The 21,472-nt window shown below is 62.6% G+C and overlaps 3 protein-coding genes across 3 annotated transcripts; 1 reads left to right on the top strand and 2 right to left on the bottom strand.

The window, feature by feature from the left end:
- Positions 1-2,483: 2,483 nt before the first annotated feature.
- PLPPR3 (phospholipid phosphatase related 3) lies at positions 2,484-7,186 on the bottom strand. Its single transcript, XM_039566423.1, is given in 9 exon segments — positions 2,484-3,937; positions 3,940-4,513; positions 4,768-4,941; positions 5,139-5,196; positions 5,272-5,467; positions 5,670-5,799; positions 5,938-6,123; positions 6,267-6,385; positions 7,034-7,186. Coding segments are annotated over 8 exon segments (2,079 nt in total). The 5' UTR covers positions 6,342-6,385; positions 7,034-7,186; the 3' UTR covers positions 2,484-3,251.
- Positions 7,187-9,278: 2,092 nt separating this feature from the next.
- On the top strand, positions 9,279-11,560 carry CFD (complement factor D). The gene is made up of 5 exons (XM_039566396.1): positions 9,279-9,447; positions 9,634-9,787; positions 10,036-10,180; positions 10,559-10,816; positions 11,070-11,560. The coding sequence occupies exons 1-5, from the start codon at positions 9,381-9,383 to the stop codon at positions 11,241-11,243; spliced, it is 798 nt and encodes a 265-aa protein (XP_039422330.1). The 5' UTR covers positions 9,279-9,380; the 3' UTR covers positions 11,244-11,560.
- A 1,374-nt stretch (positions 11,561-12,934) lies between these two features.
- Positions 12,935-21,222, bottom strand: MED16 (mediator complex subunit 16). Its single transcript, XM_039566231.1, has 15 exons — positions 21,049-21,222; positions 20,689-20,871; positions 20,209-20,316; positions 19,911-20,080; positions 18,940-19,371; positions 18,562-18,667; positions 17,744-17,899; positions 17,233-17,444; positions 16,784-16,990; positions 16,146-16,356; positions 15,828-15,961; positions 15,265-15,457; positions 14,829-15,045; positions 14,391-14,474; positions 12,935-13,633 (listed from the first exon to the last, which is right to left on the bottom strand). The coding sequence occupies exons 2-15, from the start codon at positions 20,822-20,824 to the stop codon at positions 13,507-13,509; spliced, it is 2,493 nt and encodes an 830-aa protein (XP_039422165.1). The 5' UTR covers positions 20,825-20,871; positions 21,049-21,222; the 3' UTR covers positions 12,935-13,506.
- Positions 21,223-21,472: the final 250 nt, after the last annotated feature.

The raw sequence follows: 21,472 nt of genomic DNA on the forward strand, positions 1-21,472 counted from the left end.
GTACCTTTCTGTAGCTCCATTATTTCCTGTTGAGATTGTAGAAGCAGTTGGTGCCCAGTCTGTACTTGTGCTTTCAATAAATTCTTCTGTATCCTTCACTCCTGATCTTCCTCCTCTTTATTGTGCCTGTTTTGCTTCTGATTTTTCCTTCTCATGTAATTCCAGCTGCCTCATTTTATATAACTTTGACTTTTCGCACCCTCTGGGCTGGCAGTGCGTGTCCCTGTCTCCGTGGAGCCATGGGATGGGGTCCGGCCCCTCGGTGCCAGGCTGGAGCCCCAAGGCCTGAGGCTGTCGGGCCCTCGCTGATGCTCTGCCTGTGTCACACTCCAGCACTTTGTTACTTCATGTTCCTAAACTTTCCATATGTTCTGGCTAATACCCATGAAAAATAACCCACTTTGAATCAAACCCTCCTCTCTGTAGTCCTGTGCTGTAGCTGTGGGGCTGGATGTGGCATTCTGCATCCCGTGGGAGGAGGTGCAATTCCCATCTCTCCATGAGCTCCCTGAGGAGCACAGTGCTTCCTTAGGGATCTGGTTCTTACCTGTATGCTCAGCTCTGCTCAAACTCCTGTCCAAAAGTCACCGGGGCCTGAGGGGCGACACAATCCCCACCTGGAGCTGCTGTTGTGGCTCTGCTGGCCCCATCCCTGTGGGCTGTGCTGGCATTAGGCTCCAGCGTATTCCGCAGGCGTTTGCACAGCCCTGTGCCTCCAGGGTTACCGAGGGGGTCCTGCCGGAGCCGGGGGCTGCTGAAAGGAACCACTGTTGTTCTGTGAAAGGCTAATGCGATTTGTAACAGCTGCCTCTCCGCCTGTGCCTGTGAGAGCTCGGCCGAGGGGGATGCGTTGCTGCCCCGCAGGAGTGAGCAGGATCACCGCTCCGGGGTTGGTTCCCTGAGTTCTCTGGGGCCCAGCCCAGGCTTTGCATCCATCGCGGGCATCCCCCTGCCCTTCCCTGGCCCCGCGGACGCTGATCGGCTGCTGGCACGGGCGAAAGATCGACCGGGGTGGCAGCGATGGACGGGGTACCCATGGGAACAGTGGCGGCTCCGGGGGGGCCGCGTCCTGCCCCGGCTCCCCTCTTCCCACAGCAGAACCCCCCAGCCTGGCCCCGGGACGGGCCGTGCCCCAGATACAGCAGAGCCCGTGTCGGGGGCTGCCCCTGCGTCCTCCCGCACCCCGGGCCGGCTCTGCCCGGGCGTCGTGTCCGGCAGAGGAGGGGACGTCCCTGAAGCTGCCTTTAACGGGAAAGCGCTGACGCGGGGAAAGCGGGGGCTGTGGCAGCGGGAGCGCGCCGTGTCCGCACCAAAGGGCTCTTCCAGCTCCTGCCCGGAGCCGGGGGACGATGCTCCCTGCGGAGAGAACACCCTAAACCCCGGCCTTCCGCACGCCCTCAGCACCGCTGAGTGCCAAAAGGGAATAGCTGCCAGCGGGAACCCCAAAGCAGGAACCCCAAATCGGGAACCCACTCTTGGCTGGGGGCAAAGCGAGCACCGGGGCGGGGCCGGGAGCGGGGCTGAGCCTTTTGTGTGTCACAAAGCCGGGCCCTGCCCCTGGGGCTCACCCGGGGAACACGGGGATGTGCCGGGGTGTCCCCAACGGAAAAGATCGGGACACCGGACATGTGCGGTGCCGAAGCAGAGTCCAGGCCGGAGCTGATAATGGGGGCTGGCAGCCCCTCTTGCTGCAACCCTGTGCGGGGCCGGGGCGAGGATGAGGATGAGGATGCTCCCGCTCCCTCCCGACCCCGCGGATCCCCAAGCGATGCAGCAGCGGCTGCTGGGGGGCTGCCCGAAAGGGGTCGGGGGCTGCGGGAGCGGGTGCGGGGCTGGGGGGTTGCCCGAGACTGCGAGAGCGATGTGGGGCTGTCAGTTGCCATGGAAACCGCTGGGTCAGAGGCGGCGGGAAGCGGCGCGTGACGCCATCGGCACCGCAATGAGCCGTGAGCGCGGGGGCGACGTGGGGCTGGTGGGCTGGGAGCCCCTGCATCGCCCCGGCCCCCACCAAGGACCGCCGGAACGCGGCGTCAATCCCGGTGACCTTCGCCAGCAGCTCCGGGTCACCTCCCCGGGTCACCCGCACCGCGGCTGGATGGAGCAGCCCCGCGGCCCTGGTGCCGGCTGGCGTTGGACCCCCTCGACCCCCTGCCCCCAGGGCCCCCCACAACCCCCCACACCACGAGCTGTTGCCACAATCCTCCCGCTAATCCCGGGTGGCTTTTCCAGCATCGAGTCAGGGTTATGTGGATAATCCATATGTTTGCAAGGCGAAGGCTTTGGTATATCCACTGTTAATCCAATTGGCAGTGGCAGTTTGGTGCCATCGGCACAGTGTCCCGTTGGGGGGCGGGGGGACGCCGCTGCCCCAGCCACCGCTCCCCATGGTTGGGAACTCCCGCAGGTGCCAGAGCCCTGGTCCCAACCCCCCCCCCGCCAGCTGTGGGACCCAGCTGCCCCCCACCCTGCCGAAGGAACCCAGCCAGGGAACATCCACGTGTTTATTTGCGTTTCAAACCACAGCAGCTCCAGCTGTTGCCCGACATATTCGCAGTCTGGAGATCCCCTCCCTGCTCCCCCCAAACCTCGGCTGCAGCCCAGGGCTGCGCCTCCTGGGGTGGAGCTCGGTCCCCACTGCACCCCTACCCCAACACCCCCCTCTCCTCCAGTCCCTGCAGTATTTACAGCCTCTGCATGCCCAGAGCCACAGCCCTGGGCAGACCCCCCCTCCCAGTCTGTCCACCCTCAGGCTCGCTCACACAGACCAGTGGTGCAGGATGGTGGGGTGTCACAGGACCCCTATCACCCATGAATCCCCCCATGAGCTAGGGCCTGCTGCCCCACAGCAGCCTCTTCCCCCTGTTAAACCCCTTGATCTAGTGCCCCCCAAAGCCCTTCGGCACCATTTGTCCCTCCCCGCTCCCCCCTACAGACATCCACTTCCAGAGCCGGAATAAAAGAACCCCTCGGAAATGTCAGCACCAGTGTTAGAGAGAAAAAGAAAGTCAAAAGTGCTTGGAGCTGCCCAGCCCCACAGCCTGTGGGGGCAAAGCCCCTCCAGCTGCTCAGGTGGGAGCAGGGTCCCATGCCAGGGGTCCCACAGACGTCTCAACCGGCTCAGGACCAGCGTGGCTGTGCTGCTCGAGAGTAAATCCAGCCCTGTCCTGCCATCCCCTGCAGAGGGGCCCCAGAATCACAGAGCACCCCCAGATCAGGGCAGGGGCATGGGGCCCCCAGCAAGGCACCGGGGCTCAGTCCTTAAACCTGCGGCCTGCCTGCATCTTCTTGTAGTACAGGTCCACCTCGCCGTCCGCCGTCCCGTCCCGCTCGGCCGGCTTCCTCCGCAGCGTGGAGTCGCGGCTGGCTGTGGCCAGTAGCCCCTCAGGAGGGGCCTCCACCCGCTCCCCACCACCTCCTGCTGCCCCCGGGATGGCAGCCAGGCTGCCATAGCGTGGCTCGTCCTGCTCCATGTCGCTGACAGAGGAGCCAGGGGAGACACCGGCACTCTTGGCTGGGCGGAAGCCATGGAAATCCTTCCCCACCTCACCCAGCTCGTAGGTGTCTGGCCCCTCTGACCCCTTCGACCCAGACTTCCACTCCCAGGGCCCATTGCCTGCAGAGAGGTGGACAACAGGGTGGTGAGGGGCGTGGGCGTCGATGGTGATGATGCTGGAGCTGTCCCGCTCGGAGGGCGAGCGGTACTGCGAGGAGTCAGAGCTGGTGGAGGACGAGGACGTCTCCGAGTGCTTGGGGGTGACAGAGACAAGGCTCTGCTGCTTGGACATGGCGATGACCTGCATTAGACGCGGGGGGTTGGCCACCCGCTGCGCTCCCCCCTTCTCCGCCACCATCACCCACTTGGCCCTCACGGCCGCCCCGCTGCCGGCCGCGGCCCCGGCGCCTGCCTGGCTCTCCTCGGGGATGTGCACCAGCTGCGAGGCGCCCGCCGGGGCTGGATGAGCACACGGGGCCCCATGGCCGCCCGCTCGGCCGAGCGCGCCTGCACCGTGGGGTACAGGGAGGGGGGCACCTCCTCGCCGGGCTCCCCCACACCCCGGCCTTGTGTCGCCTCCTCCGCCAGCGTCATGCTCCGGCCCTCCAGCGACTTCTGCTTCCACTCTGTGATGAGCTGCTTGGAGCGGGAGGCGTCCACGGGGACGTGGATGGTCATGTGCCGCCGCGCAGGGTCGTCCATGGAGGGGGTGTTGACGCGGGGCAGGGTGTTGCTGAAGGTCACCATGTTCTCCTTGCCCATGGGGCTGCGGGGGGCCAGCAGGTCCACGTCCACACTGGCCCGCTTCAGGCTGCCCAGCGAATTCTTCTCACGCGGCACCGGCCGTGCCGCCTCCTCCAGCCGCGCCTGTGGGTTCAGCTCGTCGGTGCTCACCGACTTGTTCTGGTGGTAGACGGAGTCATGGCCCCGCTGTGTCAGTGCCCGCAGCGCGTCCTTGGCCGGCGCCTGCATCGGAACGCGCTCCGTCGGGGCACGGAAGTTGCCAACAGCATGGAAAGCCTGTGGGAAGGGCAACCATAGAATCCTAGAATGGTTTGTGTTGGAAAGGACTTTTAAAGGTCATCTGGTCCAATGCCCCTGCTACAGACAGGGACAATTTCCACTAGACCAGGTTGCTCTGAGCCCTGTCCAGCCTGGCCTTGAACACTTCCAGGGATGGGGCAGCCACAGCTGCTCTGGAGAGTGGGGAGTCAACATGGCCCCCCCAGCCTCCCCCACCCCCTCCCTGGGCCACGGGCAGGACCAGCACCCACCAGGTACGCGGCAATGCCAGAGCCGATCAGGAAGCCCACGTAGACGTCAGCGGGGTGGCTGCGGTACTGGGTGATCTGGGTCAGGCCACAGATGCCGGCAGCGATGGCAAAGGCGAAGACCAGGATGGGCTTGAGGAGTTTGGTGCTGTCTGAGATGATGGAGTTGAAATACATCTGGGGCAGGAACAGGGTGTTAGTCACAGCCCCGGCCATGCACACAGCTCTTGGGTGCATGTGGGACTGCAGGTGCCTGCACCCACACCCAGCACGGGCACAGGAATATCGGGCAGAGCTTGTCTGTGCCAACAGGAGAGGGACACAGCTGCCCATGGCACAGGACTGGCATGTGCCAGGCAGTGCTGGGAACTCACCGACACATAGACAGCAGCGAAAGCCGAGAGCGTCGCGTGCTGGGATGGGAAGGTCTTCCTGCAGGGAGAAGGGACACGGTTGGGATGGGGCAGGAGGGCTGGCAGGGCGGCACATGGCTCCCCTGGCACGTACCTGGCAGAGAGGATGGCGTGCTTGTCAGTGCCTGAGCAGATGTCCTGGGTGATGTAGGGGTTGGCGTCGCAGGGGGTGCCCAGCAGGGTGTAGTTGGGTTTGCAGACGGTCAGGAAGAAGGGAGCGTGGTAGCCAGTGGCCAGCTGGATGACGTCCGTCACCAGGGCCGTGGCACAGAGTCCGAACACGTGGACGCCTGGGGATGGCAGGAGTGGGACAGTGGGTCACCCCCATCCCATGTGGGGCAGCCAGGATTCACCCAGCCCTGGGGCACCTGCTGGAAAGGGTCTGGTGCAGTGTGCAGGGTCTGGGTGGAGCCGTGCTCCTGCTATCACAGCCAGGGTGGCCCCAGGTCCCCCCCAGCCCCCAGGTCCTGTTCAGGCTGTGGCACAACGTACCCACAAACCTGACGGTGCGGCGCAGGAAGGAGTTGAAGTTGCAGCCACCGGCATTGATGCTGCCCTCGGCACCGGCGCGGCCCTTCAGCCGGGACTGCAGGCAGTACACCATGCCCTCCCCGACCATGATCTGGGAAGGAACCGCTGGCTCAGGAGGGACTGGGCGGGTCTGGGATGTTGGCAGAGCTGCCCAACAGATGCTGGACACTGCCAGACATCAATTCCCAGCTCTGCCCCGACCCCCACAGCGGGACAAGCCCGGACGCACCGAGGCAGCAGGCGCGGCGAAGGCCAGGCTGAGCAGCATCAGCAGCGGGATGAGCTCCTCGTTGGTCTCCACGTAGGGCATGGAGAGTGCCCGGTCATGGCACTGGAAGCCCACCTTGGCCGGCTTGAAGAGGTCCGTCAGCTCCAGGAAATAGAGCGTCACGACGGAGGAGGCCACGATGGGCAGCTGTGGGGGAGAGAGTGGGGACCAACGTGCCCCCGGAGCGATGGCACTGCCAGAACGGGACACAGACCCCCACCTGCCGTGCCAGGGCCCAGGACAGAACCCCTGCACAGCCCCCACCCCGTGCCCACCCACCCCACACCCACCTCCACGAAGTAGAAGCAGGGCAGGAGTGTCATGCTGTCCTTGGGACCGTGGGCTTTCTCCTTGGGGGGGATCATGGTCCTGGGCAGGCACAGGGGTCCCACTGGGCTGTGCCTCCACCCTGTGGGGGCACGAGTGTCACTGCGTGGCAGGGGAATGGGCAGCCCCGGTGACCCCTGACCACCCCTCCAGTTCCTGACCCCCGAGGGGGACGAGCACCCCTGTGCCACCACCCGGCTCTGCAGGGGTACGGGCACCCCATGTCACCCCTGGTCAGCCCCAGGTCACCCCACTGCCCCCGCTCACCAGAGACACAGCCGGAACTGGGGGTGCCAGCCCCAGGGGCTGTGACAACAGGTGGGGCGGAGGCTCGTCTGTCGCGACAGGCGGTCACTACCGCGACAGGCGGCGAGGCTGCTGCGGAGGGCGTGCAGAGGGGTTGTGCCGCCCGCAGAGCCGGGCCGGGGATGGGGTTCCCCGAGCCCTCCCGGCCCCAGCCCTACGAGATTGCACCGAGCCCGGGCTGCGAAACGAGGGGGGAGGACAACGGGGATGGAGCCACGAGGGGCAACGGCGAGGGGCAATGAAGGGGGGGCAAGAACGGAGCATTAACCGGGGGTATGAGCGGGAGGGCGGGGGGCTCAGCGGGGAACCTCCCCTTCTCAGGGACCGTGCCGCAGCCGCGGGCGGGGGTCGGGGCCGAGAGATGGGAGGGGGTGTCGGGGGAGGGAGGAGCGGCCCTTTGTGCCGGTCCGTGTCCCCCACTTACCTCAGCGGCGGCCCCGGGGCGCAGCGGGGCGGGGGGCGGCGGTAGCGGCGGCTGTGGGGGGGATGTCCCCGGGATCCGGGATGCTCCTGCCTCGGCGGAGCGCGGGGAGCGGCGGCTTCCTCCGCCTCCGCCGCCTCCTCCTCCTCCTTCTCCTCCTCCCTCGCCCGCCGCCCCCCGCTCCGCCCCGCCGCCCCCGGCCCCTCCCGGGGCGCCGAGCCCCCGCCGAGCCCCCATCGAGCCCCCGTCGGTCCAGGGATGGGGGTCTGGGAGGGTCTGGGGGGGGGTCGGGAGGTCGGGGGGGGATCGAGGCGAGACAAAGGGCCGGGCGGGGCCGAGGACAGCCGTGGGACCGACCTCCCTCCGCACCGCTCCGCACCCCGGACCATGCCCAGGCACCGAGGGGCTCGGGGGGTCCCGGGGCCGCCCCCAACCCGGGCTGCCTCCACCGCCGGCCCCCCGATCAGCTCCCCTGCCCCCGTGTGCTGCGGGGGGTTGTCCCCCGCCCCGAGGCCCCTCTTGCCCTGCAGAGCCCCCTCCCTTGCCCTGGGCCTGTGGGGACCCGAGGGGTGCCCAAGCGGGGGTCCCGCATCACGGGGATGCGTGACCCCTAAACCCAGCGCCCCAGAGCTCTGCCAGCCCTCACCTGGGCTCTGTCGGCCGGGGGGCACCTGCCCTGCCCGTGGCACCTGGGGGCTTCCCGGGGGACTCGGGGCGAGTCCTGGACCCACACTCATGAGTAGCCCCAGGGACGGTGCCGGGAGCCACCCTCAGCAGGAGCCTTGTGTGTCCCACACTTGGGCCTGGGGAGGTGGGTGCAGCTCCCTTTGCTTTCTAGAGCCTCCTGGCACCTCCTGGCAGAGGCAGCAGCACCCCAGCCCCATCTGCCCCTGTCCCCCCGCTCTGCAGAGGATCCCGGCTGTGCCCTACCCAGTACCCCACCCTGTACCCCATTTCCTGCACCCCACACTCACTTGTTCCCCCCAACCGCCCACTGCCCACCCTGTCACGGTGCTGTCCGGGATCTGAGCAGCCCTGGCTCCACACGGTGCCCTTATTCCATTTTTGGCCCTAAGTGGGCAGAAATCTCCCGGCGTATTTAACATCTAAATCCCGAATCCCTGGAAGCTGCGATTAAGCTGCTCTCCCTGCGGAAAATCCCTGTTTTGAGCCAGACTCGGCCGCCTCCCACAACACCACTGACCCCTGCCCACCATGTGCCACCAGCACGTGGGGACAGCGGGGAGGCGAAGCGACCACTGCAGAGGGACTCCTGAGCCTCCGGGGACCCCCAGTGCCCGGCCCCCTCCTCGCCGATGAGTCCGGCCAGCTGCTGACCATAGGTCCATTGGCTTGGGGGGGTCGGAGGGTCAGAGGTCGGGGCGATGGGGCGTCTACGCAGCCGGACAAAGGGAATGCGGCAGCTCGGAACTGTAAAGGCTCGTGGAGCAGCAGGAGAAGGAGAGGGTGGGCTCCAGCCCCTTGTGGGGTGTCCCCAGGAGCCCTGCTCGGTCCCGGCTGCGCTGTGGGTGGCCACGGTGACCACGGTGGCCACGGTGGCCATCTCGACGAGAGACCTCGAGGCGCGATGTGAGGCCCCGGGAACGAGCCCGGGCGGGAGCTCCGGGCGGGGGCTCCGGGCGGGGGCTCCGGGCGGCTCCGGAGCTCAGGGACGCGCGGGAGCCGAGGCGGTGGCTCCGCTTAGTGGCACCGGGGAGAAAGGCAGAGGCGACCGGGGCTACCACCGCCACCGGAATCCCGGACACCGACCCTGTCGCTGCCATCACCCCTCCCATCACCGCCGCCCCCAGCCCTGCAGGACCCCCCTCGGGGCAGGGATGACCCCGCTGTCTTCGTCAGCCCGAGGGCTAACCCAAGGGACGGGTTTGTATCCCTGGGCACCCACCGAGCTGACACCCAGCACCCAGCGGGGCCGGGCGCGGCCCCCTTCTCCTGCGGGGGGCGGGGCCGGGATAGAATTTGCCGGAGCCTTCATTTGCCAAGAGCCTGAACTTTTTCGGCATTAAAAACCCCGGCGCAGAAATCCCCGGCGGTGGGTGCCAGGGCCGGCAGCTGGGCCGGGCTGTTTCCTCCTCCCGCGCTGTTTGTGCCGGGAACTCTTGACCCCTTTTATAAGCTGAATATTTCAAAACATTCAGCCCACGCTGCGGAAACCCCCCCGCTCCCTCCGCGCCTCCCCCCCCCCCCCTTTTCCTGCCCCAAACTGGACATAAAAGCGAGTCCCAGCCGCAGCCCCGGGTGAGCAGCGTCCACCCCGCAGCCCCTGCGCGCTCCCCAAAACTCCTGCACACCCCGCAGCCGGGCAGAGGCATCGCCGGGCTCTGCAGCCATGGGGCCGAGTCCTGCTCCCGTCCTCGTCCTCGGGCTGCTGCTGCTGCTCTGGGCCCCAGTGCATGGTGAGTGTACCCCCTGCACCCCAGGGCAGCGGCGTGCCCAGCGCGGGGGTTCCTGCCCAGCTCCCCAGTTCCTGCCTCCACCTGCAGCCAGGTGCTGGTGCAGCCCACAAGGAGGGGTCCAGGGATCCTGGGAAGGGACCAAAGGACACCCCGTGCCCCTCAGCTGACCCAGCCTCTCTCCTGCAGGGCAGCCCAGGGGACGGATCCTGAGGGGCTCCGTAGCCAAGCCCCACCTGAAGCCGTACATGGCCTCGCTGCAGATGGACGGGCAGCACGTCTGTGGGGGCTTCCTCATCGCTGAGCAGTGGGTGCTGAGCGCTGCCCACTGCACCGAGGAGACGTGAGTGTGTGTGGGGGTCAGTGCATGGCTGGGGGGGCTGCTGGACTCAGGCCAAATCCCACTCCATAGCCTCAACCCCGGTGTCAAAGCACGGGACTGAGCTCCCACCTGCCGGGAGGACTGGGCAGGGGCTGCAGGACCTCTTGGAGCTCCCTGGGGGGCTCTCCAATCCCCCACAGCACCCCATTTCCATGGCTGGGTGCAGTGATACCCCCAGCTGTTTGTCCCACACTCTGACTCTCTTCTAGGGATGGCAAACTCTTCCAGGTGCTGCTGGGTGCCCACTCACTGACGGAACCGGAGCCCCACAAACGCCTGTACCAAGTGCACGCCCAGTTCCCCCACCCTGGCAGCAACATCCACAACAACAAGGATGACCTTCTTCTCCTCCAGGTGGGCTGGCGGCTGATGGGACCCTCCTCCCCACCAGGCACAGCCCCGTTCCTGCAAATCCCACTGCCCCTTGGGACCCTGCAGGGTCACTGACTGGCCAGAGGAAATCCTCATGGTCAGGCTGGGCCTGGTTGCCTTGTCCATCCCTCCCTTGTCCCATGGGACCATCCCTGCTTCCCCCACCAAAGACCTCTGAGCTGTGTCCAAATGCCTCCATCTTCCTCATAGCTCCAGCTCTGGTCTCTGGCTGCATCCTGGGGCTTCATTCGGGAGGCGAAGCCCTGAGTGTGGCTGAGGCCGGGGTGGTACCGGTGTCAGGGCTGGGCTCACTGTGCCCTGCTGCCCCTGTGACCTGGGTCCCCGCTGGATCTGTGGCAGCTGGAGGAGAAAGCGGAGCTGAACGCGGACGTGCGGGTGCTGCCCTTCCAGCGGGAGGACAGGGATGTGGCGGCCGAAACGGTGTGCGAGGTGGCCGGATGGGGCACCATCGACCACAGTGGCCGCCGGCCGGACAAGCTGCACCAGGTGGAGCGGCCGGTGATCAGCCGCGACGTCTGCAACCACCGCACGCGGCACGACGGCACCATCACCAAGAACATGATGTGCACCGACTCCCGCAGGATGGACACCTGCAAGGTACCACACACCCACCACGGAAGCACCGCCGGACCCCTGGAGAGCTGGGAGGGAGCAAGAGGGGACAATGCCCAGAGCCTGGGAGAGGGGAGGGGCTGTGGAGCAGGAGGGGACAACATCCCTGGGGTGAGGAGGCCCTGTGCTGGCCACTGCAGAGCAGAGCACAGGAGCCTGGAGGCAGGAATGAGGGGTGGGAGATGGGCTGGGGTGTCCAGCAAACCCTTGGCCATACTGATGAGCTTTGGTTCTGCAGGGAGACTCCGGTGGCCCTCTGGTCTGCAACGGGGTGGCCGAGGGGGTGGTCACGGCCGGCTCCCGGGTCTGCGGCAACTACAAGAAACCGGCCATCTACACCCGCATCGCCCCGTACGCGGCCTGGATCGACAGCGTCATGGCCTCTGCGGACGAGGAGGGGGACACTCGCTGAGGGGACCGCAGGGACCTGCTCCATGCCACGGCTTGCGGCTGCCAGCACGGCCAGAGCACCCACAGTGCCGCCCCGCTGCGTGCCAGGGGCTCCCACCGCTGCCCACCCCGCTGCCGGAGCGTCCCCCCACGCCAGGAGGGAGGGCTGGGCCAGGGGACTGGCGAGGAACTAAGGAAGGGGGTCCCTGGCCCCCCACTCACAAAGCGCAGGGCCCAGGTGGGGGAGAATTGGGGGTCACAGCCCTCAACAGGCTTTGCTGAAAGTGCCCAAAATGCTGCCTGCGACTGCTGCAATAAAGTGATGATGATTCCTGCAGAGCTGCTGGGCTGGGGGAGTGGGGTGCATGGGGGGAGCTGGGCGGGTCTGCGTGGGAACCCCTGCCCGGGGGCACCTGGACATGGGGTGGGACATGGTGAGGTTGAGCCCTTGGGGAAGGTGTGGCCTCGGGTGGGAGCAGGGGACGCATCCTGCAGTGTGGCCGCGATAGGATCCAGATCCGGGACCTCCCGCAGGGTCATTGTGTGAATATTTGGGAAAGCAGGATCTGCCTGTTGCTGATATGGCAGTGGCAGCTCCAGCTCTCACGGTGGGATCGGTGCTGGAACCCAGCAGGATTCTCACTGGGACCCTCTTGTCCCAGGAGCTGAGGGGCAGGGCAGGGCAGAGCCCCCACCTTTCCACCACAACCCTGGTCACCCCCAGGCCCCTGCTCTCCCACTGCCCTATCCTGGAGGGAGCAGGGCCAAGGCACAAGTGATGGGATCAGGGCAGCAGCACGGCCCGGGGCACTGCCAGACCCTTCCAGTCCCATCCCAGGAGCTCCGTGGTCAGCAGGGGGACAAGGGGGACGCGAATTTGTCTCCATCCCCCTGCTGTGCTGCTGTTCCCTGTTCCAAATCAAACATTAAATAACCCCAAACCTGTTCTCTAAAGAGCTCACAGAGAGCCAGGTTTGAGTTTTACTTACAGGGGAAAAGAGCCTTAATAAGGTGCAGTTTCCTAATTAGCCATTCAATTGTCCCTAATTACCAGCAGAGTAGCGAGGGGGGAGAGGTCTGTACAGCTCTTACAGCTCTGTGCAGCGAAACATTCGCTGGAGTCAAGGGATGAACTCTCTGTCACCAGCTCCAGCTCTCAAGAATAATGAAATCACGGTTCCAGAGGGAAAGGAATGTACTAAGACTGGCTCACTCCCTCTCTTAAACGGTCTGTGGGGACCTGGAATTGCTGGCTGGGATGCAGCAGCACAAGGCTCCAGGCTCTCCTCCCTAAGAGCTGAAGGAGCCGTGGGAGAGGAGCAGGCCCAGATCACCCCCAGAGGGCTGGGGCTCCACAGGCACAGCCACGCTGGCTCCAGGAGGTTGTGCTTTCCTGCCGGGCCAGCAGCAGCTGAGGGGGCCAAGAGAGAGCAAAAGCCCAAAAGGACTTTTGGCTGCACCAGAAACGCTCCTCCTCTGGCACGCTCAAGTGTCCAACTCTGCCTGAAGCTGGAGGCTTACACAACCCCAAGGATTTGATGTTTTTTCCTTGAGTGTCCATAAGGCGAACCTTGAAAACAACCATTTCCCCTTCCCCTTTTTCCAACGATGGTGGTTCCTTTCCTGACAGATGCTCTGGCAGCCCTCCCATGGCTCTACTGCCCCGGCCCCACGCTGGGTGGCCACGTCACACCACAGACATAAACCACACGGTTCTGTACAAAATTCAGAGGACTTTTATTTACAACAGCAAGAGGCAAAGGGAGAGTTCACTCCAGGCAGCAGCACTCACATTCCTGCTCCCATCCAACACTGATGGGCACTCAGGAGCCAACTCCTGTCAGAGGGGCAAGTTTGCTGAGGGATCAGGAGTGCCCAGCCCATGTGGCACTTCCCAAGCAGCCGGAGGCACAGGATGGATGGGAGGTACCAGGTGTGCTCCCCTCAGCTGGGACTTTGTTCCTCACCAGCCACCCCATCACCACTCTGCCCAAGCCAGGGCAGCTGCCAGGACGTGGCTGCTCCGCTGGCACAGCCCCGAAACACAGCCAGGCTCTCCCCTCCTGGGCCCCAAACGATGGGGAAACCTCAGGCATTCCTTTCCAGCTCTTCCCTGCTAAAAGAGGCAGAGCTCCCTCAGCTCTCTTTTTCAGCACAGCTGAACCAAGGACAAGCAGCAGCAGCTTTCCCAGCATGAGGGAGAGGAGCTGCCACTCCCTTGTCCCAAAACCTCTGTGAAGGGAGCCCCGTGCAGCTCATGGCCCCCACTGCACCCCGGGAAGGGCTCAGGAGTAGCTGAGGGGCATCTTCCTCCACAGCCCCCCACACAGGCAGTTCTTGATCCAGCGCTGCTCCCACTGCTTCACTGCTGTCACCTTGTTGGGCGACTTCAGCATGGTGACACAGCCACACCTGGGGGGACATGAAGGGTGCAGCCAGCCCGGGGGGCAGTGGAGAGCCAGCACTGCTGGGGTGCTGCATGGATCACACAGGGATCTGGGTATCCGTGGGGGAAACCAGCTCCTGTCATCTGCAGGTGCCACTTGTGAGCACCAAAACCAGCTGAAACCAGCGAGCAACGATCCCGCTGAGGGCTCTGCTGGAGCTGAAGCCTGGCAAGGAACAGCCCCAGCTGCTGTTTATCCATGAAACAACTGACAGTCATCTCACAAAAATGATCTGCTACAGAGGCTTTCTATTAAAACCAGTAATTAAAGCTAATTCAATCACATGACTTAGATGGATGTTTGTTCCCTGAGCCATTATCCTGAAATCCAGGCTCTCCCGTGAGGGTGGATGAGTAGGACAGCATGAAATGCAAGGCTGGTGGAATGATGACCCCAAAATGGGAGCAGGAACAGTGGGGTGGTTCCTCCCTCCAGCTCTGCTATGACCACACAGGTGCTTTAATGACCAGACCCACAGAACTGGGCATCACATACAGGAGTTGCTGTAGGGTCTCCTCCAGGTCAGATTAATTTAAGAGCCTGATCTGACCTGTTTGATTTTTAACCCAGGGCCAGGCTGCAACAACGCCACACTCTGACAAAGATCTGGGTGTCCCAGATTGAGGACACCTTAACCACAGCCACAACCAGCCTTGGAGAACTCCTCAAGGGCACAGGAGAGTCCAAGTCCTGCCCAAGCTCCACTGCCAAGTGTCACTTACCTGGTACAGGACTTGCATTCCTCTGTTGGGTACGCACCCAGGTGCAGCCGCCTCAGGTGGTCAATTTTGGGCTGTCCAGGGGCCCTGGGGAGGGAGAACAGGACCTTCCTAGAGTGTCACTTTCCACAAGCTGCTCCCAGGACAGGGAGCTGCATCCCACTGGCCAACATGGCAGACGCTCTGGCCCACTTGCCCACCCAGTGCCACGAGATTCGTGGTCACAATGACACAATTAATCACATTAATTAACGGGCTTTTTCCCCCCATTTGCTATCACTTTTCAGTACTTAAAATTCCCAGCCCATCACAAGCCGAGAAACGGATTCCAGCAGAGAGGACAAACTGCTCTTGGGTCCCAGCAGCACAGAGATAAGCCAAACCTCAGAGCTGCCAAGCCCCCTTCTCACCACGGCACTGACTTGTTCCAGGGGCTTGTACCTGACAAAGGCATCGAACTGGGAAGAGACAGTGTGGCCAACGAGCCCGGGAGCCTTCCCAAACTGCAGCCGGACCAGCTGCTTGTTCTGCAGCTTGCTGATGATGCCGTCGTTGATGGGCAGCCAGTCAATGTTGGGAATGAGCAGCTGGCTGGGCAGGAGGCAGCACTCGTCGATCAGGGCATCGTCAGGCTCCGTGATGTGATTTTCCTCACGACCTGCGTGGGAAACGAAGGAAAGAACCCGTGTGACCTTTCCATTTCTCCTTCAGAGCTCCAGAGAGCTGCGTGCAGCCTCCTCCTCCACTGCCAACTCAGCCTGGAAAACAATAACCTTGGCAGCTGCACTTGCCCTTTCTGAATGTGCCAGACCCCCTCGGAGTCACGTCCCACCCCGCTATTGCAGGAATTACAGTTCAGGGAACCGACCACACTCACAGCACAGCCAGAGCTTGGTCAGGAGCCGGAAGAGCAGGGACATGCTGTCCTGGGTGTCGGAGGTTGCCGTGTAGACAGGGAGGCAGCTGGGCTTCAGCAGCCCCCAGATGCGGATCACCACCATGAGCTCCCGGAACATGCCGAGGGACGCGCCGTCGCGCAGGAAGCTGTGCCCGGGGCGCACCGGGGAGCCCTGCGGGGGGACAGTGGCATGGGTGGGGCTCACACCGGCTCAGGTGGGGCTCACACCGGCCCCAGACACCCCACTGCATCCAGACAGCTCCTGCTTCCAGCAGCACACACCCTACGGAACCTGCTGCTGGGGATGGCAGAGGGTGACCTGAAGGTGACGCCTCTGCAGAGCTCCAACAGGAGTGTCCCCAAGTGTCACCAGCCCCACACAGGCATGGGAAGGGCCATTCTCTAATTCTGCTGTTCCTTACTCGTCCCCAGTGCTCATGCTGACAGGGACATGTGGCCCTGTGTGCCCTGGCTAAAGCTCCCCAGCACTGCCCATGGGTGTTTGTGTCCTCTCGGCGTGTTCCCGGCACTCCAGGTCTCACCTGGTTGGGAAGGCTGGCCAGCAAGTAGAGCACAAAATCCCCCACCCACTGGATGAGCTGCTGCAGGGACTGCAGTGTCGTCATCTCCAGGACAAACTCTTCCGTCTTTAGGTTAATCATCACCTTGTCAATGTCTGGAAGAGAAGCAAGACACTGCCTGCCTCAGGAAGATGGATCCAAACCTCACACCCTCCCTGCGGAGGTCACCCTTCTCCTCCTCCTCAAACCCAGGAGTTACTATGAGACTGTGACACCGTAGGGAACGATCCAATCCCAAACCTTGGGAAGGCAGCGAGGGATGCTGTGAGCAGTCAGTACCTACATCCGTGATCTTGGAGCAGATCTCGGTGAGCCGGTCCCCGGGGCTCTTGTCAGGGGTGTTGAGGAAGTGCGGGCGCAGCAGCGACTTCAGGGTGCAGCTGATGGCGATGAGGAAGAGCTTGGCGTGGTAGTCACACACACGGGCGATGGTGCTGGAGGAGAGCTTGCACAGCGACGCCTTCATGGCAACGATGCGCGTGGAGAGCACCTGAGCGACAGGGAAATGCAGCAAAAGGCACAAGGAAAGGCAGAATTAGCATAAGCTCATTAAAGCTGCTGCTCTGCTTTATTCTCTGCTCTCCCTTTCTGCCACAGGAGCGACAGGAAAGGTGCATGCTGCGCACGTGAGCGCTGCGCTGGGCACGTGCTGCTGCTCCCAGATTCTGCCAAAAATAGACTTCACCATCTCACCCTGAGTTTCCAACAGGTAGAGACCCGCTGATGTCAGTGAAACTGAACGCTGGTGACATGGAGGCTCTTCCCAGCTCCATCACTGCCCGAGCTGGGCACTCAGAGAGCACAGCCAGGCAGAGCCACCCATGTCCTGAGGACTGGCACTGGCTGCTCCCCCCTCCAAGTCCCTGAGCCCCCCCGTGCCCACCCTGGGAGTGAACCCAGAGCTCCCACCCACTGACCTGCTGCAGGGCCGCATTCTGGCGCATGTACTCCTCGTGCAGCTTCTCCACCAGGTTCTGCACCATGCTGGGCTGGACGTGGAGCAGGATGTCCCACCAGTCGTAGCCGGTCACCATGCAGTACTCCAACAGGAACAGCAAGTGCCGCAGGGACATGTTCATGTCCAGCACGTGGCCCATGGAGGGGGAGATGCGGAGCATGCTCAGCTGAAGGGAGGAACCAAAGGAAAACCGGCATCAGGAACGGCCTTAAAATCATCCCACGAAACTACAACACAGCAAGGGGCCTAATGCAGCTGACTCCTGGCCTAGTGACAATTCCTGCAGTGACAGAGTACATCCCTTCCCAATATGGATCTCCCAGCTGGAATTCCCACTGTTTTTCGAGCAACCCATCATCCCTCAGAGAGCCTGGGTGAGAAATAACCCCACCATAAAAGAGCACCAACCTTCCCGTGACTGTCCACACCAGCCAGGGCCAGCGATGTCCAGGAGAGCTGCATGGCCTTGAAGTGCACCAGGGGCCCCGCAGTGCGCGGGCGCTTGAGGGTCGGCTCGTCCGCGGGGCGCGGCGAGGAGGAGCCGTAGAACACGGCCATCATCTGCAGGGACAGCCGGTGCACGATGTGGACGCTGCCATCATGGAAAGCCAAGGCCAGGCCTGGGGACAGGAGACAAGCAAGGCTAAGCAAGCAGCTCCTCCTGGCACAGCCTGAAGCAGTGGCCACCACTGAAGCCCGTGGAGAAGCCATAAGGCTGGGGACTCACAGCCCCGCCATCAGCATTTCACAGCCTCTCCCCATGGAAACACAACGGGATGGCAGGGAAGATGCCCCGTTTGAAAGTTTTCTTTCAGCATTCCATATGCTTTGCTCCCATTCTTACTTCAGCTACAGCTCAGAAGGTGAAATTTCAGGCAAAAGCCACATGTTTAGGAGGAAGACAACAGGAACTCCTTACCCAATCCAGGGAAGAACTTGGTGTCGTTCGCCACCTTCAGATCAGTGTTGGTCAGGGAGATTGGCAGCTTTGGCAGCGCCACGGCCGACACCCGGTCCAGGTCGTTGGTGGCAGACAGGATTCGCCACTTCAGGATCATGGGCTGCTTGTCTCCCACTTGGGAAAATGAGCAGATGAGTGAGACTTTTGTCCCAGCGAGATCAGAAAATCCTCCCCCCATTTCTGCCCACGCTCCCCAACCAAGCAGGATCACAGCTCAGGCACTGACTCTTCATTCCACCTCACTGGTGTATTTCCCATCTATTTCCGGGACATTTCCCTCGTATTCCCCTATTTTTTTCACTGAATTATACAAACAACATGTTTTGCTAAATCTCTCTTGATGGAAAGCTCTGCTGAGGGTGATTAAGATCGTTATATACAATAATCCTTTCTATTTCACCAAACAAACTGTGCCGATTAATTCTGTTCTATCTGAGATCAGGTGGAGCCCAGGCAGCCTGGGCAGGAGATTAATCCAGCTCTGCTGCTCGATCCTGGTCCTTTGGGAGGCTTTGCTCCACTGGCAGCAGGAAGGGCGGCTGCGCAGCAAAACACATAAAATGTCTTTTATGAAGTGAAAGCAACAACCAAAGCCCTTCCTGGAAACAGCAAGTTGCTGCCTATGATGCAAACAGACAGAATGGACTGAGAATACCTGAAAATAAACATGGGATTCTGAATAATCCCATATATGGGATAATGGATGTGAGAAACTGTGCTGCTTTTTTCCTCAGACCAAGCTCCTGTTCTTAAGAGTCCCCAGTGCAGACACTCACCCACGGGAGAGATTTGCTGGAAGATGTTGTTGACGGGCAGGCCCTCCTTCCTAAGGGACCAGCACTCCACGATGCTGTTGTTTTGGTTGGAAGCACAAAGCAGCACCTGCGGAACAGAGCCCCCCACATGAGCGTTACAACGCAGAGGGCACAGCCCTGGTCATTCCCACCCTCCATTTCCAGGGTCCTGCTCCCAGTCAGGTCATGCTCCACCAGCAAAAAGCAGAGGTTGGAATCAATGGGAGGTGATGGTCAGGTCCCTAACTCCAGCTGCACCAGCAGCACTTCCCAGAAGGGCAACTAGGAATGCCAAGGGTATTGCAGGACATGCTGGTCACCCCTGAGGACGGCCAGGTGGAGCAAAGAGCAGCTTCCCACCTGCTCTGACATGTCCCGAGCCAGGAATTTCAGGTGGGTGATGGCCGGGTACTTGTCCTTGCGCGCGGGGTCCGTGGTGCAGCGCATGAAGAGGGACGGCAGGATCTCGGTGTCGATCTTGCACTTCTCGTTCACCACGCTCACACAGACCTTGTAGAACTGCACGGGGGACGTGCTGCTGCCATCGGACGTGGCCACCACGATGTTGCCCCCGCCCGTGAAGGCAACGTCGGCCAAGGCCACGCGGCAGCGGAGGCGGCACAGGCTCTCGGTGGCCGTCAGCACCTGCCCGTTGGGCTTGAGGAGGGACACGGTGACCAGCCCGCTGATGGTCACGGCGATCCAGCCCTCCATGGGTTTCCCACCGAACAGCGTCAGCGACGGAGAGAATTTCACCCTGGAAAACTTCTCGCCGAAGTTCGAGGCTCCAGACTGTAACAGAGGTCAACAGAACGTAGGTGTTTGCCCCCAAAATTTGTGCCTGCGGAGCTCTTCTCGTGGGAGAGGGGCAGGATTTCTGTGGGACATCCCAGGAGTTAAAAAAACACAAGCAGGGAACTTGTGCTTGGCAGCTTTGGGCTCTCAGAGTCTGCAGAAGCAAACATGTTTCCAAACAAGGAGCTCATCTCCGTGCCCAAATCCCCAGATCAAACCTCAGCACCCAGAAGGCATTTCCTCTGAATTACCACTGGTAAGGAAAGAACTGCTCTATTGCCATGCTCCAGCCTGGAACTGAGGTACCTGACTGAGGGAGACACATTCAAAACACCAAGAGAAACAAGGATCCAACCCCCCTCAGAATTCAGCAGGAACCAGGAATCTGCCTTCTCTTTGACAGGAAAAACTCCTCTGATGGACTTGCCCAAGGCCAGGAGGGAGGCCAGAGCACGGAACACAGGCAGGATCCTGAGTCCTTTGCAAAGACCTGAGCCAGCATGGCAGCCCACATCCCCCGTGGAGCCAGGACAAACCTTTTCCACGTGCAGTGCCAGCTTGACGCCGTTGTGCAGCCAGGACAGGGCCACCACCGGGTCCCCCTCCACCACGCTGCCCACTGTGTTCTCCCAGCTGTTGGCCAGGTGATCCGTCATGCTCCAGCACTTGATGTGGCCATCAGCGTCTGCCGAGAGTAGCCTGGAGCCTGTGACAATGACACTGCATGGGAACAGGGGGAACAGCCAAAACCCTCCGAGGAACCGCACCCCATTGCTTTGGGACAGGCACAGCACGGGGGGGACACAGGGACAACGAGGAGGGATCCCAGCACACCTGACTGATCCCACTCCAAACACGTGATGACTTCAGTGTGGCCTGAGTTCACGGAGTAGACGTCCCAGGGGTGCTCGGTGTCGATGATATGGACCATGTGGGTGAGATCTGCATGAACACAGAAGTGACTCCCTGTGCTTTGTCACCAGCCACCGTTTCTGAGCCTCAGAGCCACAGCTGATGCAGGGAAAACATAAAATATTCTATAGAAATGATTTGGTGTAGGGTAACAACTGTGCTGGGAACTCAGTGAGGGGCCAGACACTGACGTGGAGCTGCTCCTGGTTTAGGAGAACCAAACCCACTCCCAGGGAACAAGCGTGTGTTAGACACTGCCAGAGGCTGAGGGATGGAAAGAAAAGGAGGAGTAGCAGCTGGGAGCCTGTCAGGAGCAGGGCAGAGCTCCGGCCCAGCGGATCCTGGACTTTCCCAAATGCACCTGGAGCTTCCAGGAGGGATTTCCCAAGGGGCACGCGGTACCTTTCTCCTCCTCATTGCGGAGGTCGGTGGTGAAGGCGATGAGGTTGCGGCAGGACCAGGCGCACACGAGGGGGATGGAGGGGCAGTGGTTGCTCTTGGGCTTCTTCTCCCACTCGCACACGTACGCCAGGTCCATCCCGCCGGCCCGGCCCCGGAGGGGACACGGGAGAGGCTCGGTCCTGCCTGGGGGCGACACAAGGCCGGTCACACCGGGACCGGAACGCACGGCCCGCGGGGACCCCAACCCCAGAGGCCATGGGGAGCGCACGGCCCCCGCGACACAGGCGGGGACAGCCCCACACCGGGAGAGGCCCCGGCGGCCCCGGGGGGAGGCGGAGGGAGCGATCCGCGGGTACCGACCCTACGGCGGGCGGGGAGTGCGGGTGGGATGGTTCCGGGGGCGGAAACTCGGGGTAGACACGGGGAGGTGCCGGGAGTCCCCGGGGCTCGCGGGAAGGTCAGAGGAGGGTCCCGGGGCTGCCACAGGAGGGTCCCCGGCGGTTCCGGTCCGGCCGCACTCACCGGCGCCCGCCGCTCCCCAGGACCCCGCCGCGCCCCCGTGGGCTGCCCGTCCCGCGCCTGCGCCGCGCGCTCAGGCACGGCCACGGACACCCCGGGCGGGGGCCCTTAGAGAGCCCTGCAGTGGCTCTAATTTGCATAGCAAACTACCCAGAACCCACCGGGCACAGATAGCAAATATAACTTGTGTTTTTCGGATATTTGGGGGAAATACAAGGGAGTTGGGGGTACGAAAGACTGGGGAAAACTTGGGGAGGCTCGATAT

This window comes from Corvus cornix, chromosome 28, assembly GCF_000738735.6.
Source record: "Corvus cornix cornix isolate S_Up_H32 chromosome 28, ASM73873v5, whole genome shotgun sequence".
NCBI classification, from domain to species: domain Eukaryota; kingdom Metazoa; phylum Chordata; class Aves; order Passeriformes; family Corvidae; genus Corvus; species Corvus cornix.

Excerpts from the sequence above, each read along its gene's own strand:
- CFD (XM_039566396.1), top strand. The coding sequence starts at position 9,381 with ATGGGGCCGAGTCCTGCTCCCGTCCTCGTCCTCGGGCTGCTGCTGCTG. Across the intron at positions 9,788-10,035 it reads GCCCACTGCACCGAGGAGAC|GGATGGCAAACTCTTCCAGG; the intron begins GTGAGTGTGTGT and ends ACTCTCTTCTAG. Across the intron at positions 10,181-10,558 it reads ATGACCTTCTTCTCCTCCAG|CTGGAGGAGAAAGCGGAGCT; the intron begins GTGGGCTGGCGG and ends GATCTGTGGCAG.
- MED16 (XM_039566231.1), bottom strand. The coding sequence starts at position 20,824 with ATGGACCTGGCGTACGTGTGCGAGTGGGAGAAGAAGCCCAAGAGCAAC. Across the intron at positions 17,900-18,561 it reads CCAGCAAATCTCTCCCGTGG|TGGGAGACAAGCAGCCCATG; the intron begins GTGAGTGTCTGC and ends CATTTTCCCAAG. Across the intron at positions 17,445-17,743 it reads CAAGTTCTTCCCTGGATTGG|GCCTGGCCTTGGCTTTCCAT; the intron begins GTAAGGAGTTCC and ends TCCTGTCCCCAG.